A 20505-nucleotide genomic window follows, 5' to 3' on the forward strand; every position below is an offset into this window, starting at 1 on the left:
GGCCAGGCACCAGGGGAAGGGAAAGGTGGACAAAGGGGGTCTGAAGATGAATCAAGCCCAGGTCCTGCTCTAACCAGAGGGCTCTGGAGTCAGACAGGCCTAGGTCTGAATTCTGGCTTTGCACCTTCTAGCTGTGTATGCCCTTTTGGGGCTCAGTTTCCCTATGTGTAAAAGAGAGACAGTGATACCTGCTTTAAACGTTGTTACATGGTAGGAAATACAGTAGGTCACGATGCACTGGGCAGTGTTTCAAGTGCTTTACAAGCATTAACTCAATCTTCACAACAACCTCATAAGGTCAATACTATTCTTTTCAGCCCCTGTATTAGGGATGAGGAAACTGGGGGACACAGAGGTTATATCATCTGTCCAAGGTCCAACAGCTGGTAAATTGTGGAGACGGGTTTTGAACCCAGGCAGTCTGTCTCCAGAGGTCATGCTCTTAACCATCGTGCTGTGTTGCCTCTTCTAAAGAAATATGGGCATCTGTGGGAATTCCTGGGATGAGCAGTGGCTCAAGGGGGCAGCAGCAAGGCTCTCTCTTGGCCTTAAGGCTTAAGTGAGAGCAAGCCTTCAGGAAAATAAAAAGTTGGACCTCAACATCAAAAGTTTGGGAACCCTTGTACTATAATAGCTTTAGATAAGTCTATTTAAAATGTCTGCCTTGAGGAACTTAGCACAGTGGAAATCCAGGTTCGAATTTCAACTCTTGATACTTTTTAGTGTCTTGATGATCTTGGGCAAATCACTTAAACTCTATTTCCTCATCTATAAAACAGGGGGTCTATATACCAATCTTTTAAGAGTTGTTGAAAACATTATATGAGTTCATGTAAAGTGCTTAGCACAGTGCATAACATTACATGTAGGGTTTCATGCACACTTAATAACAACCCAGCTACGTAGGTATTCTCATCATTCCCATTTTACAGGTGAAGAAACTGAGGCTTAGAGAAGTTATGTGACTTGCTTAAGGTCTTACGACTAATAGATTGAGAAGGCAGGCTTCAAATACTGTTAATGCCAAAGCTCAAGCTTCTAATCATTGGGCTGTATGGCTCCTTTGGATGATCAAGCTTGTTTGAACTTGGAGAAAATTAAAAGGAAATAGACCCCAGGTGACTCCCAAAGGGATATTGCTCAAGTGTAAAGTATATGAGCTTTCATGTCTGCACAACCAACTGCACTTGATGGACAGAGCACAGGTGTAGTGGTTGAACTGTGCACCCACACCCCCAAAAAGATATGTTCAAGTCCTGACCCCAGGTACCTGTGAATGTGACCTTATTTGGAAATAGGGTCTTTACTGATGAGGAGGTCATACTGGATACTGACAGGGCCTAAATCCAATGACTGGTTTCTTTCTAAGGAGAAGATCTGGAGACAGAAGCACAGACACATAGAGAAGAATGCCATGCGAAGTCAGAGGCAGAGATTGGGGTTGTGCTGCACCCAGAACTGACAGCCACCACCAGAAGCTAGGGAGAGGCAAGGAAGGATGGTCCCCTAGAGTCTTCGGAAGAAACATGGCCCTGCTGCCACCTCAGTTTCATACTTCTAAGCCTCTAGGACTGTGAGAGAATAAATGTCTGTTGTTTTGGCCACATAGTGTGTGCTACTTTGTTACAGCAGACAGCAGCCCTGTGAAACTAATACGACAAAAAAGTAGTTAAAAAAGACAAGCCCAACTCCAGGGATAGCTGATCCCTTTACAGCAGGTGACAGGTCTTAGGGAGAGGAACTCCCCCCCACTCAACCCTCCACATCTTTTCTTTGCCCCAGAGTGTCTGGCTCTTATCACAAAGTAACACAGCATGTGCCAAGGCTCAATATATACAAACAGGTTACCTCCCTTCCTCAGTGGTGGAGAGAGCCTGCATCTTACCCATTTTTAACCTCAGTACCTGGAATGGGGTTTGGCACATACTAGATGGTCAATAAGTGTTTAAATGAGTAAACTGTCAAAGTGAGAGTGTTAAATGACCTCTGTGACTAGCATTTCTTTTTTTTTTTTCTCTTTTTTTTTCGTGACCGGTAAGGGGGTCGCACGCAACCCTTGGCTTGGTGCCGTCCGCACCGCACTCAGCCAGTGAGCGCACTGGCCATTCCTATATAGGATCCGAACCCGCGGCGGGAGTGTCGCTGCGCTCCCAAGCGCTGCACTCTCCCGAGTGCGCCATGGGCTCGGCCCTGTAACTCACATTTCTGATGAATGGAGACAAGTTTGTCCAGACAGCAGTCATTAGAGGTCTCCCTTCCTGAGACCAACCATCACAGATGACTTCCCAAAGCACAAGGCATCCACAACAGAGGGCACTCTGCCTGACAACTGGCATTGTAAGTAGTTTCTATAGCACACAGACTTGTGCACTAACAATTAGGGAAGAGAACTAGAACTGCAATAATGAAGGAAGTTGAGCTAGTTAGTCTGTGGTTGAGGCTGAAAGTGTACCACTTCCAAAGATAGTTGCAGGCAGAGAGACAGAGGAGAGGTCTTCATGGTGCTTTTCAATGTGGTATAGAAAAGTGGTGAGTCAGAGTTGGAGAGAGATGGACACCAAAGTATACAAGAGAAAAAGACGGTTACAGCAGACCCAGTATCTCAATAGCTTCAGTAATAGCAGAGTGAGATCTGCAGGAAACAACACAGCCACACTGCAGTGTGGCTAATTTTGGGTGGTAATTTTTTGGTTGTAAATGTGTAATTTAACTCATTAACTGTACATCATTCATTCTAAGTATGGATTTGAATCAATCAACCCAAGTTAGAAGGCTTGCCCTAATAAAGACATCAGGTCACACGCAGACTGTTACAATCACATAACCTGCTGGTTAGAGAAAGATGGAGTCATGGCAAATTGATAGAGCCTTAATACGTTACTGAACAAATGCTGTGACCCAGTCCCCCTTATAAACAGCTTTTTAGGTTGCAAACCTAAGTCTCCAAGATCCTCCCTTCCCCTCGGGGTCATAATTCTGACTGGGTCTTTGGTTGGCCTGTGTATAAAAGCAAGCCTTGGGGGTTAAGGACCTACATGGTGGTAACCCAGTCATTGGCTGCCTCACCATCCCTCCTCCCTTACTGTGATGCAGAGTTAAGATGAGTCCTATTTTAATGTCTGAGGCTGTGTCTTACTTTCTACAATGGCCTCCTTGTTTTGCATGTGCTGCTCCTCTATGTAGAATTTCTTTCCCATCCCTCCATGGCTCCACTTTTTCCTGGCTTCCCTTTCATTATCCTTCAGGACTTGACTCAAATATATCTGCCTTGAGAAACTTCATCCAAGCATCCCAGCCTGGGGCTCCCAACACAGCCTAACAAGGCACTTCTCACACTGTATTGAGATGCCCACTTGCAGAGACTGTCCTATGCACTTCTGTATGCCCTAAATGAAAGGTACAGTATTGAGCAATGGAAAAGCTCAGTAAATATTTACAAAATGGAAAGCATCCCCTCAAATATTGTTCAGGAAAGGTTTCTGGAACAAGTAAATCCAAACAACCATTTACCAGAACCACTATCCTAAAACCCTAACGGGTAGATCTGGTATGCAAATACCAAACACTGTGATCAGTACTTAAGCTACTTAGGGACAATTTTGTTTACTTTTGGGCTGGTTGCTATGTTCTTTTGAGATGAGACAGCTGAGTATCAGGCTGATGACATAATACAGAAAACCGAAAGTTGTGTAGAACAGGTCCCTCTCCCCCTAGGCTCTGGGCATGAAACACTCTAAGTAAGAAAGACATTTCTCTTCCGAAATTTATAGGCTAGCAGGTGTGGAGCTTCTTGATAGGTCATTGGCAAATCTGGAAAGAGAAGTGAAACTGAGAAGGAGGTAACTGGCTGGGGGACTATTAGCAAGGAGTTTAAAGGGTCTGTATTTCCCATCAAAACCCCCAAGTGCCCAGTGTAGCAACCTCCTTATTATGATTATGTTCATGGCATCAATTATGCAGGGTGATTTCCTTTGCATTATCTTCTTAAGCAATTTGCCCAAGATTAAACAGCTAATAAATAGCATATCCTGGAATCAAACTCAGGTCTGACAACAAAGATTATCTACACTGCAACAAAATTCTAACATAAAAGATGTAACTTTGATATCCTACTAAGGTCCTCAAAATGACATGCTGCATGTACTTTTTTTTTTTTTTTTTTTTTTTTTTTTTTTTTTTTTTTTTTTCCGTGTCCGGCAAAGGATCGCAACCCTCGGTGTTGCTCCCGCGCCTCGCTCAGCCAGTGAGCGGGAACCGGTCTGTATGTGGGATCCGAACCCTCGGCGGGAGCGCCACCGCGCTTCCCAAGCAGCGCACTTATCCAGTGCGCCACCGGGCTGGCCCTGCATGTACTTTTTTGGTTATTCTTTAGCACATCTGAGTTTTGGACTTTGAGAGACGCTAGATAAAACTGCAAGTATAGATTTGTGTTTGGCAGGAGGTTAAATTAGTCCAGTGGAGTGACTTTCCCAAAGCAATAGTGGAATTTCAAAAACAATCATAACTCATATTTGGGTTGACCTTAGAGTTCCCAAAACCTTTGCATGTGCATTATTTCATTCAGTTCTCATAAAACTCTTTGTTAAAGCAGATATTAGAATTAACCCCATTTTACTGGTGAGAAAATTGAACTTAAGTTATGCAGAATACATGATATCGCACAGTTAATTGTAAAACTGAGATTTGAACCAAAGTCTTCAATTCCAACCCACGACTACGAACTAAAGTTATCTGGTAAAATTCAAAGAGCCACTAAGTGTCCTGTCTTCCATTTGGTATTTTGTCAGAGAGAGTCTATAGAAGCACTATGGATTATGGAGCTCTGAAACCTTCTTGTCAGTTATCACCATTAGTACCCATTTAAATAAGGTAGCAGAGGTTTACCTATATGCATTAATTAGTAGCTATACTGCCCCCACCCTCACTTTACCCTTGGCTCACGCCTCCCTCACTCTTCTGCACTTGCCTCCTTTGGAAAAAGAAGACATCCCTGGTCTTCCCTTCCACATCAAGGTGGGGTTGGGTGGATCTCCTCTGTACTCCCATAGTTCCCTGAACTTCTCCTCTCATACTAGTTGTAGTAGGCAGAAGCACTATGGATTATGGAGCTCTGAAACCTTCTTGTCAGTTATTACCATTAGTACCCATTTAAATAAGGTAGCAGAGGTTTACCTATATGCATTAATTAGTAGCTATACTGCCCCCACCCTCACTTTACCCTTGGCTCACGCCTCCCTCACTCCTCTGCACTTGCCTCCTTTGGAAAAAGAAGACATCCCTGGTCTTCCCTTCCACATCAAGGTGGGGTTGAGTGGATCTCCTCTGTACTCCCATAGTTCCCTGAACTTCTCCTCTCATACTAGTTGTAGTAGGTTGGATGGTAGCACCCACCAGCACCTCCAAAAAAAGTTATGTCCATCTAAAAGCTGTGAATGTGACCTTGCTTGGTAAAAGATTCTTTGCATATGTAAATAAGTTGAATACATGAGTATGAGATCATCCTGAATTACCCAGGTGGGCCCTGAATCCAGTGACAAGTGTCCTTATAAGAGACAGAAGACAGACACACAGATGAGAAGGCCATGTGAAGGCAGAAGGCAGAAGCAGAGACTAGAGTTAGGCAGCCATAAGCTAAGGAATGCCTGGAGCCACCAAAAGCTGAAAAAGGCAAGGAAGGATACTCTCCTGGAGCATTTGAAGTGCTGACACCTTGGTTTTAGACTTCTAGTGTCCAGACATGTGAGAAAATAAATTTCTGTTGTTTTAAGCCACCCAGTTTGTGGTCATATGTCACAGCAGCCACAGGAAGCTAATATACTAGTATTCACAACATATTTTTGTAACTACACATGGATGTTCCTGTCTCTCCTACTAGCATGAACATCCTGAGAACAAAGACTTTGTCTTATTCATCTTTGTACCCCAACCCCCTTGCACAGTGCCTGGCACACACAGATTGTTCAGCATCATTTGTCAAATGAACAAATCCATGTGTCCCAGAAGGATCACAGCAAGGCCAGCATATATTTTTTGCAGCTTCCCATCTGCAGCAAGACATTGGCCTGGGCCAGGTAACCATTTCACAGATCCATCCTGAAATATCCACTGCTAGGTCATGACTCAAACCAAGTGAAGGCCTCAAGTCAATGGGCCTGTGACTGAGCTTTACTGCAACTGTGAAAGTCTGCCTGACAAATTAAGTTCAAGGAATATAACGTGGGGACAGAGATACGATAGTACATCTAAGCAGTGAACGTGGTGGCAGACACAGAAAGCCCTCCCCTTGGCCCATCTATGTCCCCTCCCTCTGCCCTCCAATGGCCTCAGTATTTGGAATAATCATAATTGTTAGAATCACCAGAATCTTCTGTTTATACTAAACATTCACAACATCAGGTACTACAATAAGTGCTTCGAAATGTTTATTTCATCTTCACATGAATCTTTCAAAGCAGATATTATTACTCTTTTTAATATCATATCTACATATGGGGAACTGGGTATGGTGAACTGTGTGACAAGTGTTTTTCTTGTGGATTTGACCACAAAGAGCTTCAAGCCAACTAAGGAAGTCTGGCTTTCATGACAGGTGCCAATCTTACTACTAATTCCATCTGAGTTTCCTACACTTATTTCCCTTATGCTTCATTTTAAAATCTTCCTTTTAAAATGTATTTCATCTGACTCCACAGAATGCATTTTTCAAAAGTTCCCATGGAGATGATATAACATAATAGTTTTATTACTAAATCCAAAGGCCTTTCCCCGTCCCCACTCAGTTATGCCATTCCAGCTCCATTTTCTGGCCTCTGTAATCACGGCATAATCTCTCACAGTCCAGGTGGGCACCAGCTTATTGTTTGGGTTTCTGTTTTCTGTGGCTTAGCGCTGACAAGACTCTCTTCCTAAGATAGGGCCAGGTATTTAGTCATTTTGTCTGCCTGGGTTTTAACAAACCCTCCCACTGTGCACTGCTTCTAAATGTTTAACCAATACATGTTTAGATGTTCACCAGAATGGAAGAGAACTGTATCCCTAGGCCACTGAGTAGGCTGCAGAAAGAAACAGAATGCCAGATTCTCCTTCAGCATGAGCTGTCTTCTAAGATCCTCTCTACAAGGCACGGTGCCTCAACAGTATAAAATATGGAAACTCATTTTAAACAGTTATGCCTGAGTACATTCATCTCAGCTAGTGTTATCTCCTTCAAAACAATCACCTTGGGAAGCAATATATTTATTCAAACAATGCTGATGTCACACTAATTCTTTTTGGGGGAACTGTCTTTACTGTCTGCAGCACTTTCTTTGAAAGTCTTCAGTCATACCAAATTTCATCCTTTGAGAATAGATTTGAACTTTGGAAAAAGACAAAAATTGGTTGGAGCTATGTCTAATGATTAAAGTGGGTGATCAAATCTTGTTACATCGTTTTAGGTGAAAAATGAGGCATGACCATAAAATAATGTGACTGGTTTTCCTAGGTGACCCATAAACCGACTGGCTGAAAAATAATTCCCATAGAGGAGTTTCAAAATGCTTTGAGCACTAGACGCATCACTAGAGTAAGTGTACAGTTCCCAGAGTGGTGATTTGGCAAGATGCAATACTAATTTGGATATATAAGTTCAAATATGTTTGTAAAAAAAGAAATCTGATTGCTTATACCCATGAAAAGGAAAAAACTATTCTCCTGGAGAAATTTCTCTTCCTTTTTTGGACAGACTGGTCTGCTTTGGACAGAGAGTCTGCTGAGAGAAATAGATTCATCTCCTGTAGAAAGTCTTCAGGGGCCCCACTATCCTCTCCCACATCCCCACCCCCACCCCCATCCCAGGCTGGCCCTAAGCTCCCACAGCTGTCTTTTTCTTTGGGTGTTAATTCTTATAATACCTAACGGTGATTATCTGGTTTTTTACGGATCAGTCTTCCCCATTCAGTTGAAGACTCCTTGACAATGAGGACATCTTCATTGCAGGCCATCTGGTCCTAGGATTATGTTCAACTCTGTATCTCCAGTGCTAAGGACAGTACACACAGAAGCGTAGGACACTAATTCCACAAACCCTTTACCTTTGCTTCTCATGCTCCTGGGGCTTCACTTATTAAATGTAACTTCTCCTGCCTGTCAACTGAACGGGACATTTGGTCCATGTAAAATCCACCCACAAGAATGTATAGAGACTGAAAGCAAACTAATGGCTGCTTAAGGCTGAAGGGGTAGGGGAAATACGAACATTGGTAATATATGGGGTTTCTTCTAAGGTCATGGAAATATTCTACAACTAGATTGCAGCAATGGTTGTATAACTATGAATATACTAAAAAATACTGAATTGTAAACTTTAAATGGGTGAATTATATGGTATATGAGTTATGTCTTCAATAAAGTAGTTTATTTAGGAAGTCCCCCACAAGGGGAATGTTTGTGCTTTGGTTCCTTTCTGAGGTGGTGGTTGGAATAACTGACAGCCAAGGTCTCTTCCAAAAATCTAGTTACCTATGTAAGATTAAGTTCTGTTTTTGTTCTGTAACTCTACCACTTGAAAATGACTGACTGACTTCTACCAAATTTGGAAGGAATGCTTAGGATAGTGTAACTGTTGATCATTCCCTGATATCAGTTTTCCCTTTCATTTAGCTTGGCAAGCTCCTGATGTTTAGCTTGACACATGGCACCCAGACTCAAATTGATATTTCCCAGCCTCCCCTGCTGCTTGGAGTGGATATGGCAGTAAGAGCCTTCTGCCACACGATGGGCTGGCACAAACTTCAAGATGGCAGAGCCACAGACTGAAGGAGGCTGGGTCCCAACACCATGGAACTATCACACTAATCCCAGTCTGTTTATACCAGATTATTCCACAAGAGTGAGGAAAAACTTCATCTTGTTTAATCTACTCTAATACTTGCTTAATCTCAGTCTCTGTTATGACAGCTAGCCTATATAATTATACAAATTATTTGAGTTAAAATATGGGCTACATGGTACACATCAAATTCACTCTAGGAGGCACCTCAAAGAGTCATCCTCCAGATGAGCCACAACTGTGCTACGATGGGAGGACCAAGCTTTGATGGAGAATAACAGAGGTTTCAAACATAAGCCAGTTATAAAGCTACAAAGACAAAATGTTCCAGATTGCATGTGTTGAATTATGCTTGAGATGCTTCTCTTATGTATAAGTCTGAGTAGCAGCAGGAATTTGCAGTGTAGTCCCATCATACAAGTATTCATCTTGCACAAACTTAACTATGTATAACTGACAGGGAGATGAAGAAGAAAAGAGTGAGATTTAAATGGCATGGAACTCTGCCACCATTTCACTCAACGATCACTTGCCCTTGCTCAGTCTTAGTCCCCACAGGCCTCTCAAAGTATGAGCATCTTGCAGTGCTGAGTGTTATTCTGGTATTTAAAGACACACATATAGTGTTAGACTTGTCGTTTTCCAGTGCGGTAGTTTCCTAAGGGATGTTAAATATGATTGTAACTACTCTGAAGTTGCATTGTCCACTTTAATTCTATAACCCTTCCCACAGTAAAATGTGACTTCCCCGATTAACCAAACAACAGTGATTTGTCCCATGGGCCCAGGGAGGCCATCTGGTCCTAGGATTATGTTCTCCTGGCTCAGTTTCCATTTTTTATGCAAACCATTAAAGAAAAAAAAAACAGTTGTGCCTTAGATGCAGATTTTCCCTCCTCTTTTAACACTGTGATTCTATAGCCTGGTTTTAATTCAATCCAATATTGAGAAAAGTGGCTTCCACCAAGTAGCAAGATCTGCACACTTCTTCACTCCAAATACTCATTTCCTGCTTAAGACATTACCCAGATTGTCAGTGTCCGTAGCCACTCGATGGGAACCTAGCATTTGGAATACGGTCTGGGGGGTCTTTATGTTCTCTTGTAACATCTCTCACACTCTAGGAACAGCGGGAGCAGTTCCCAGTCTCTTTTCTGACTTTGTGAGCTGGAATATCTGAAAGGTTTGTTGTAGACAGGAAATGAAGCAATGCATGCGGGGATATCTTGTTAAATATAAAGCATGAGGTGTATTTTCAGTGCAGTTGTTTCTTGCAGAGTTATGAATAAAAATATGACCTACCTCCTCAATATGCCACACTCTCTCACCTCTGCTTCTGCCTGGAACATTCTTCTCTTCACCTTGAGGTCCGGGTTCAGCTGTCACTTCCCTGCTCTCTCTGCCTGAATCAGGTGCACCTCTTTCCTGCTCTCACAGCCTGCCTTGCTCACTCTGATGACAGGGCTGTGCACCTTGTAGCAGTTGTTGTTTGCTTGTCTGTAGCCCACCCAGCCTCTGACACAAACCTTCTCAACCTCAAGTCCTAGGTGGGTGGGGGCTGGGCCTGTCTGGTTCTCTGCTGTATCCCAGGAGACAGTATGGTTTAACTGATGAGCTTATTTTGAGCTCCCCACCACAGTTTATGATCCTCACACTAGCTGGTTTGGCCCCCAAATGGTTACTACACCATGCTGATTAAGCCCACTGGACTCATACAATTTCAATTCACTCTTATAGGGGACTAGTATTTGGTTGGAAGGACTTTCATCACTTACCTCAGAACCTGGGAGGAAAATATTCCTTGGGCTGAATCAACCACACTCAAAGCAGCCAAAAACAAATTCACGTATTAGTTGGCAAAATAAGCCAAGTGGTATATATCTACAGGAAAACAGGATCTCACCCTCCCTGCATGTCATTCACAACAGTTTAAAAAGAAGAAACCAAACTTAAATCGGGGAAGATGTTTATTAAGTATAGATAGTCAAATCAACGCATCATGGTATAGATTGGTATTTCCCCAAATTGTTCTGTTTGGGGTCCTCTTGCAAACTCATAGGGCTCCTTTATATGTTAAAAGCCCTGCAAGTCCTACTTAACATTGCCCAATCCAGTTTTCCCAAACTTTTAACTAGGATATTATAATAATCCCCACAACTACTTACTTTGGGATATACCTGTTTATAGAAAAGATCAACTGGCTGAAATATCAGAAGCCCAGAGTCCAAGTTCTGACACTAGCACGTTGGACAAGTCAACCAAATCCTTCTGTGGCCACTCGTCTATAGCATTTCATCTTTTCAGAATGAAAAGATCAACTGGCTGAAATATCAGAAGCCCAGAGTCCAAGTTCTGACACTAGCAGGTTGGACAAGTCAACCAAATCCTTCTGTGGCCACTCGTCTATAGCATTTCATCTTTTCAGAAACATTTTGGGGTACTCATGAAGAAGGAAAAGAAAAGAAAATGTTTCCAATATGAAAAAATAATGTTCAGGGTTTGTGTGATTCATGATCAAATCTTTATTGGTCTGGCTTAATTGGCAGTCCCCGCTGTGGTGATTGGGAGAAGCAATAGGAAGGAGAACGTTCCAACAGCTGAATTAAAAAAAACAAACAAACCCAGCTTATAGCCATCTGCATATCACAAGGCATACCCTTCTCACACTTTCCAAACAACCCCTAGGGCTGCCCCTTTGTAACCTTTTCCCCTTTGAGGACACCAGGTGAGAAAAGTTTTCTTCAGTCTTCCCAACTGAAGCCCGTGGTGAGCCCTCAATTACTTACAGGTTGAATATACCTAATCAGAAAATCCAAAATCTGAAATGCTTCAAAAAAACAAAACTTTCTGAGTACTGACATGATGCTCCAAGGAAATGCTCATTGAAGCATTTCAGATTTCAGATTTTTGGATTAGGAATGCTGAATCAGTATAATGCAAACATTCCAAAATCTGAAAAAATTAGACATCCGAAAATACTTCTGGTCCCAAGCATTTCAGCTAAGGGATATTCAACCTGTACTTAAACACACTCTAGCCGAAAATACTTCTGGTCCCAAGCATTTCAGATAAGGGATACTCAACCTGTACTTAAACACACTCTAGCCATTTTTAAAAGGTGGATACCAACTGTGAGCACAGCTTCAAAGGCAACAGAATAACTGAATATGTTTGTGTGGACTTCAAGGAGATTTAGAGGAGAATGAAACAGTTCAATCTTTCCTGCTTCACTTTCTTAGAAGTGTAGCTCACTCAAATCATTCTCCTGAAAGCTCTTCTAAATGCTGAAGGGGTCTAGACTACACCAATGTAGCACAGAAATCATTTTGAACTGAAGGCATCTGAGAATAGGCTTTTTACTAAACTCCCTTATGTGCCTTAAAAGCAGAGCATCGTAAAAGAACTCAATTGTCATAAATTCCCTCCCCAGGAGTTTCATAACCAGGGAATATTGAATCTGCTGGGGCCCAGAAAACGATACCCCAAAAGTATGGCAATGTAGCATGCTGAACATTTTGAACTCAATAGGAAGGTCTTAAAAGATGTCTTAACATTGTGATCACTAGTGTTTGTCAGCTTGGCTTCGCTATGGTGCCCAGTTGTTGGGACAAACACTAAAAAAAAAAAAAAAAAAGAGGATGTCTTAAGACAATTGAAAGAAATTCCAGGGGGTGTTTCTCCCTGTGCTTGGGAGAGGAGGGTAAGAAACAAGAGTAGATTAGAAAAACTTAAAACCTTCTCCCTAGGAATCTCATCAAATAACCAAAGAAGAAAAGGGGCTAAAAGTCCATTACCACACCCAGAAAAACTTTTCATCTGTTCTGAGGTCAACACCAAGCGATTACCTGGGAGACTTTATCTGCATAATAAGACAGCCTTTGTTCACAGTGAAGTTCCACCCCTCACCTCCTCACCACCTCACCACCTCCCCCAGAGCTCAGAGGAACTTTATCCCAGAACGTTAATCTTTGAGCTCATTCATTCCCCTGAAGATCCCTTACTACCCCTCACCATTGCGCCCTTCAGTCTCATATTTGTAAGACTCCCATGTTTGCAGGCACATCAATAAATATGTACGCCTTTTTCTCCTAGTAATCTATCTATTGTCAGTTATTTCAGTGAACCTTCAGTGGGCAGAGAGAAAGCATTCCCTCTGCCCCTACAACTCTTAGTACCATACCTAAATAGACACTGTTACAAAATTATCATATCTCCCATCTATTCTCTTAAGAGCCCATTTATTTTTCTTAAAAGCCATGTTTTCCAGTAGGTACCCTTTTCTCTACCTTCTTCCCCATTAAGATGGCATCGAAACCCCAAATTCTAACTGCCTCCTGTCACATTTTTCTGTGAAATCCAGTATACATGAATAAAGATGTCTCTTTGTTGCTAATCTGTCTTTTGTCAGTTTAATTTGCAAGCCACCAATTATATATCCTAAGAGAGTAGATCAAAGGCTTTTTCTAACCTATGAGTCCAAGGGAAAAAACTTTATTGTTAAACATTTCATCAATGGTGATTATACCTCTTAGTATACCAAGGTAAATTATAATACAGTAATACTTGTAATATATTATTTGTAGAACTTCATAGTATATCGGGACCCTTTGTACAATGAAAATTTACATTACACTTGTTTATTTGGAGCATAACTTCACAATGTTAAATGGTTAGATGTGTTCAGCCTTTACATTTAACTCTTTCTCTGCCTGGAAGCCTTTTCACAGATATCTACCTGGTTCACTCCTTCACTTCATTCAGATCTCTGCTCCCATGAGGTTTATCAGAGAAGCTTTCCTCAATCACAATAAAAATAGCAGCCCACCCTATAATGCTCTTTCTGTTTACCAGATTTTATTCTTCTTCAGGGCATTTATCTTCATCTGACACACAGATATATCACCTGTCTCTCTCATGTACAACCCTCTAGCTCTGCAAGAGCAGAAACTTTGTTTTGTTCATTGCTATCCCTAGGACCAGAACAGCACACAGTGGTGTGAGTTATCAGTACCAAAACAGTTATTATACCCTAACAAAATGGAGCCAGGAGGCCACACATGTATGCCTGACAGGAACTGTGCAAGGAATTCCTCAAAACCTCAGTACACCAGGTAAACTGTTTGCACAAGAACACTTACCTAACAGCTGTCTCCACCAACAAGCTAAAGCACCTGTAACCAAAGGTCTCTGTTTCAAAACAGCTTAGGTGGACTTCTCCTTTCTGTCTGTAAAAGTTTCCCTGTGCCCCAACCTCTTTGGATGCACCTATGAACCATCATAGCACAAGTATCCCAGATTGCAATTCCCTGCTATTCCTGCACAAACTCTTTGTTTTGGAGAGTCAGTCTCTCTGTCGCTCAATTTAGGTTGACAGTAGGTGCTCAATAAATACTTTTGAAATGACGCACTCTTCCCAACATAACATATCACTCTTGCTTATCTCATTTGCTTACCAAAAAAGAGCTTTATTTTGAAAAGGGAGAATGTTTTTCTTTTTAGTCTTCAATACTCCATGGGCATCAGATTTTATTAAGAAAGAAAGAAAAAGGAAAAAAAAAAAGACTTAGAGCATCAGTGAAGACAAGAAAGAGAGAGAAGCTCCCAAACAATTTGATCTAAATATTTTATGTAACAAAGATTGTTTACTAAGTGCTTGGCTCTAAAAAAACCAGTCCTGCCCATTCCCTCTTTCTTGCCTGTCTCTGAAAGGTGGCCCCAACCTTCTCTCTCCTGAAGGTGGCCCTACCTTTTCTGTTCACACACTATCCACTTTTCAAGACACAATTCAACTTCCTCCTCTTCTTTCTGCAATCCAGAATGTTCTCTCCCTTCTCTGAACACAGCACATTCTCTAATTCTGTTCTTTATATGTGTATTTCTTGTGTCTTATCTCCTCCCCAAGCTTGTACACTCCTGGATGGAAAAAGACAATTTCTTACTCATCTTAGTGTTCAATGCTAATTCAAAATCAGAAAGTGTAAATAAGGAGGGAACAATCACTCAAAAGCCCGTCACAATTAGAAAACTTTTTTTAAAAACATGTTACAGCTTATTAAAAAGTGACCCCAATTTGTTTTTCTGACAAGTCATCCCTGCCCCAAGCATATCAGGTTTTAAGTAAGGATAGTAAGGTGCCTCCATCTAACACCAATGACTTAGGAATCCTAAAAGTTTCCCCCTCCTACTCAGTGTTCTTTCGTTTCCTTCTAAGGAAATGTTGTGAACTATAGCCAGAACTATAGCCTTCACCAATGTTTGCAGCCAGGCCTCATGAAAGTTCAGAAAAGAGTGATTCATCCCAAACAGGAGAAAGGAGAGTTCCTCCACTGTAAGGTGAAGTTCTCAAAGCCCCATTCGTTTGGTCTGAGGACATGAGACCCTTAATCTCTGGGTCATGTATTTCAGGCCCATTTTGGAGAAGGCAGCACCTTACACTAAAAGGGGATCATTTGTTTAGAATAGGGGTTCTTAGCTTGGAATGCTTCGACACACACACCCCAACCCCAAGAGGTCCTTGGGTAGAATTCAATGGGGTCTGTGAATATGAAGGGCAGAACAAAAAATATTTTCACAAACCTCTTACAGAAATTTAGCATATCCTTCAATTATAAGTGTAGGAAGCAATCCACAGTATTATTACTCCTACTACAATTGCTACTATTACTACTACTACCTGGGACCTTATCATCAATTGAACTCACAGATATTTTCATATCACATGACAGTTATCTCAAAACACTAGATCAGATATCTCAAAATATCACTTATACGCATAGCTACCCTGAAGTAAGGTAGTATTAGACCCTCCACTAGATCTTGTTATTTAATACATCAATAAAGAAGCACATATCTTGCTATATCACAGATCTTAAATATTTTGATAATTATATTTAGTATAACTTTTATTTTGCTTGTAATCCTTTGTATTGTCTTATTCACTTAAAAATAAAATTATTCTGAGAAGGGGTCCATAGGTTTCACAAAGGAATAGCAAAGGAGTCCATGACAAAAGAAGCCCTGTGAATGGATGAAAAACTGCTTACTAGTAAGTTCCCATGAAGGTATCTATCTTATTTTGCTTAGTATGGTGAATGGGAAAAACAAACTCAGTTCAGTTTCTCCCACTATATTCTCACATTTCTTATACCAGATGTGTGGGATTTCTCCCTACATACTAAGCAATCAATTTTCCAGCAGACACACGCTGGGTGTCCTGTAATTCAATTCAACACTGTCTACCTGAAGATAGTGTCAGATCCCACCCTCCCCCATATGCCAGTCGCAAGCTATAGATTGTTTTACCTGTGCTTCTGACCAGCTGGCTATAAACTGGGGTCCCCACAACCCCCTCCTTGGGTTCAACTGATTTGCTGAGTGGCTCACAGAACTCAGGGAAACATTTATGTTTACCCATTTATTATAAAGGATATTACAAAGGATACAGATGAAGAGATGCATAGGGCAAAGTATGCGAGGAGAGGTGCAGAGCTCTCATATCCTCCCGGGGTGCACCACCTTCCAGGAACCTCCATGTGTTCAGGTATATAGAAGCTCCTCAAAACCTGTGCTCTTGGGTTTTTACAGAAGCTTCATTACATGGGCATGATAGAAGCATGGACAACCATGTAGAAATGTGATAGGACATAAAGGGTATGATCTAACACTAACAGACCTACACCGCCTGGCACATACCTCCATCATAACACCTAACCCATGGTGCTGTCTGCTTATTCTCGTCTACCTCCCCTTCTAGACTAGGTCTTTCCTGACGGCAGGCATATCTCAAGCACAATGTCTAACACAAAGCAAGCACATAATAAATGTTTGATGAGAATAAATTTATCGGTCACCAACTATACACTGGCTTGCAGTTAAGTGCTGGAATACAAAGGTGACTCACAGTTCAGGGCAACTGAACAAGTATTCATTGAATGCTACATTGTCCTAGGTATTGCAGAGACCCATAAAACACAAGATTCTGTCTTACAGAAGCATATTCTCTAGCGGGGAACTACGACATGTAAACAAATAATTTCAATGGAATTTGATTAATCTATTCTAGAGGTGTCTATGGGAAAAGAGCACTTAACAGGCAGAAGAGAGCAGCGGGGAGGGGGTGTTGTGGAAAGCTTTCTGAAGATGCTATCTGAACTGAATCACACCAGAAGAGGAGTAGCATATTTAAACCCCTCATGAGGAGAGAGAGCGAGCATAAAATCACAAAGCAGCAAACTGAGGACAGAAACCAAGGGAACAGCTAAGGTGTAGGCAGGGCAAGCAGTCCAGAAAGGAACTTTCAAAGTGTGAATAGAATCAAGAGAGACTGATGAAGGCAAGGGGAAAAGAACTTTTTAAGAACTTTTTAAAAAGTGCAAAATCAGCAGTGCCAAATGCACCAGAAAGGTCAAGATAAGGCCTATAAAGTGTTCCATGAACTTAGCAATGAGAAAGTCATCAGTAACTTTGCAAGAGCACTTTTAGTGGAGTGGTACAGTGGGCAGAAGCCAGACTGCAGTGAGGTGGTGAGTGAATAGGAGGTGAGAATCAGATTGAGAATGCAGAGAATTTTTACAAAGGTTGGCTGAAAGAGGGAAGAGAAATACGGCAGTAGCTAAAGGGTGACAAAGTTTTAAGAACTTTTTAAAAAAAATTCTTTCCTTCCCACCCTAAACTATTCCCAAATGGACAACTTTCTATTTGGATCCCTAAAATTCCCGCAACACTGTAAGCTCCTTAAAGACAAATCTTTTGTCTGAAACATCCTTTTATTCCACACATTTCTCTGTACATGGTATAGGCTCAATATCTTTTGAATGAATGAATGAAATGCAAATTCAGCACAGGTGAACAGAGAGATGAAGGGGTCTGCTTGGACACAGCAATTGTTTGTTCTACTTTCATGGGAACTTGTAGATGCCTGAAAACTCAGGAGCATAGAGAAAACAAATCCAGACAATCTTCCCTCATTGATGGTTATAAATGTTTGACCCAGGAAGGCAGGTATGGTTAGGGGCCAGTTTAGATTTTGGAGACTGGAAAATAGATCTTTAGATTCAAGTGTACCTTCATTCTCAGAGGCTGTTCAAGTTCTTGGGATCGGCAGGTCTGTATTGCATTCTCAGTGATGCCAGTACAGTTCTTGTAAATTATTTAACCTGCCTAAGCTTCAGTGTTCTCACTGGCAACTTAACACCATAATAGCATCTACCTCATAGGGATGTAGGAGGATGAATGAGATATGGCAAATGAAGTGCTTATCACTGGCAAAACAGCACTCAATATGTTAATAAAATAAACAAGGTACTACTAAAATGAATAAAAAATATTACTAAAGAAAATGAGTTCCAGAAGAGTTGAATATAAATCAAATCCTATTTTAAATATAAATAAAACTTGTTCCTTAAAGAACTCCCTTTTTTATAAAAGTGAGTGAATAATTGGCCCCAACTTATCAATTTTTATAAATCCACATTTCCGTATATCAGATTTAGTGAAAAACCTATTTTAAAGTTCCACCTACGGAGAGGGCTGCCCAATTAAGTCAGTTAACGTTCCTTAGCCAGGGGGCGGAACCAGGGTGTTGCATTAATTTCCTTGCCTGCCACCACTGCCTGCGTAAGAGCGCCCTTGGGTACGTTGTTTCTGTTCTAATAAAAATTCAGCTCCAGCACCCTCGGTGGAACAGATCCCGAGCACCAGTGGGCAAAGACTAGGTTTTTTTTTTTTTTTCCAAAAAAGCCTGCACCCAGCAAGCAGGCCGCAGAAAGGCAGGAGCGAAGTCCCAGCGCAAACGAGGGCCTGGGGAGCGAGGCTTGGCACCCGCCCGCTCCGATTCGGGCCTGACGTCCCCGGTGGGTGGGTACTCCGGCCACCCTTGTCCCGGAGCGCCGGGCTTGGAGCCAGCGGGAGGCGCCAGTCCTAGCCGAGAATAGTAAGCAACCGGGCGGGATGCGAGGGGTCTGAACAAGGCGGCGCCGTCTAACCTTTCCCGGTTAAGGCGACTGCCCTCGGCGCTGTAACTGTATCTGCAGAGGCAGCAAAGGTCACTGTAAATGTCAGAGGCCTCGGGAGGAGGACCGGGACGGGGACAGGCACCGTCAGGGAGGGGCAAGAGGCAGAGGGTCGGGCGGGCCTCCCAAGGTCAATTCCGACTCCCCGCCCCCAGGAAGTCAGACGGGAGTGCTGGGACCCCTTGGCCACTTCCCCCCGCCGTGTGGGCGACCTCCGTCGGGCCTCCAAGCGGGAGGAGCGAGCGCAGAGGAGCGGGGGTGGAGACTAGAGCGGCCGTGCACGGACGCGGCCCGACCCTGAGCGAGGCCGGGCGACACGGGCCGCACGTAGCGCACGCGCCCCGGACGCACGCCGCCGAGGAGTGGGCGCTCCCTTACCCCGTTGGCTGCGGCGATGCGGACGATGAGCTGGATGGCGTCCTTCATGTAGAACCTGCCGTCCCCGCCCACCACCAGGGTGGCCTCCTGCCGCTGCGCCGGCTCCACGGTGGAGATGATACTTTGGATGAAATTCTCCGCGTAGTTGGCGCTGCTCTGGAACACTTTCACCCGCTTCCGCAGTCCGCTTGTGCCCGGCTTCTGGTCCGGGTACGCCTGGGTCTTAACAGTCACGATCTTCACCATGGTGACGACTCGCTGCCTGGGCCGGAGCGGACACTGCGAAGCGAGGGGCGGCCGCGGCTGGGGCTGCAGCTGCTCTGCAGTGAGGGCGCGGGCGGGTGGGGGTACGCCTGCTGTCTCGGCCGCACTCGGCCCTCCTCCTTAAAGGGACAGGGGACAGGAGACAGGGCCCTCCGTCCGCCGCCAAACCACCTTCCTGCAGGTCCGGCCGGGAGGCGTGGGGGAGCGCCCATCCCAAGGCCTCCTGCGTAATGGGTGGGGCGTCTCTGATTTACCCTCCGCTTCGTAAACCAATCCACTATAAAGAGATCCTCAACTCCTCCCCTAAGTGAAGGGCAGAGTTTGGGGTAGGGACCGGGCCATAGGGCAAGGACGTGAGGCAGGGTGGAAAAAATATACAGAGTATAATAATTTCCTGTGGTTTGGCTGTATCAGGTGTAAATAACATTGTGGAAACCTGTTCTGAAGGACGGAAGTGCCAACTTCAGATACATTTCATGACTCATTCTATTTTCTCCCCCAATGTCAGGAAATATACCAAAATATGTAACTGTAACAGTGATTACCTCTGGGTCATGAGATAGGGTAGTTTTTATTTTCTTTATAATTTATCTGTACTGTCCAAGTTTTCTACAGGGAATTGTATTTTTTTTATAATCACATTAATTTTTTTATTCAAAGTACTTTTTTTGTGTGGATGGCCAGTAAGTACAGGGATCTGAACCCTTGACTTTGGTGGTGTAACACCCAACTCAAACGAACCGAAATAACCTGTCAGCCCTTGAAGTGCCTTTTAAGTGGTAGTCCTCATGTTATTAGTGTTATTCTTTACCCTTTAGATGGTATTCATTCATTCATGTGTTGATTCACTCACCCTACAAATATGTTTTGAATTTCAACTAAGGGTCAGCTCTTTGAAAGGTTTTAGGTGAACAAGTCAAAATGGTCCCTGGTCTCACAAAACTTGCAATATTTTGGAGGAGACAGATACTGAATAATAAATCATTACTGTGATAAGTGGTACAAGGAACTATAGGTGGTGTAAGGGAGTAAACAGAAGGATCA

The 20505-nt window shown here is 42.9% G+C and overlaps 1 protein-coding gene across 1 annotated transcript in view; it reads right to left on the reverse strand.

The window, feature by feature from the left end:
- LOC103591934 (phosphoglucomutase-1) overlaps positions 1-19656 on the reverse strand; it is a 68457-nt gene extending 48801 nt beyond the window's left edge. Inside the window, exon 1 of the mRNA XM_008574511.1 lies at positions 19198-19656. Within this exon, the coding sequence (XP_008572733.1) occupies positions 19198-19443 (246 nt within the window). The 5' untranslated portion in view covers positions 19444-19656. The remainder of the gene's footprint in view (positions 1-19197) is intronic.
- Between the last annotated feature and the right edge of the window lie 849 nt (positions 19657-20505).

This window comes from Galeopterus variegatus, unplaced genomic scaffold, assembly GCF_000696425.1.
Source record: "Galeopterus variegatus unplaced genomic scaffold, G_variegatus-3.0.2 Scaffold1055, whole genome shotgun sequence".
NCBI classification, from domain to species: Eukaryota; Metazoa; Chordata; class Mammalia; order Dermoptera; family Cynocephalidae; genus Galeopterus; species Galeopterus variegatus.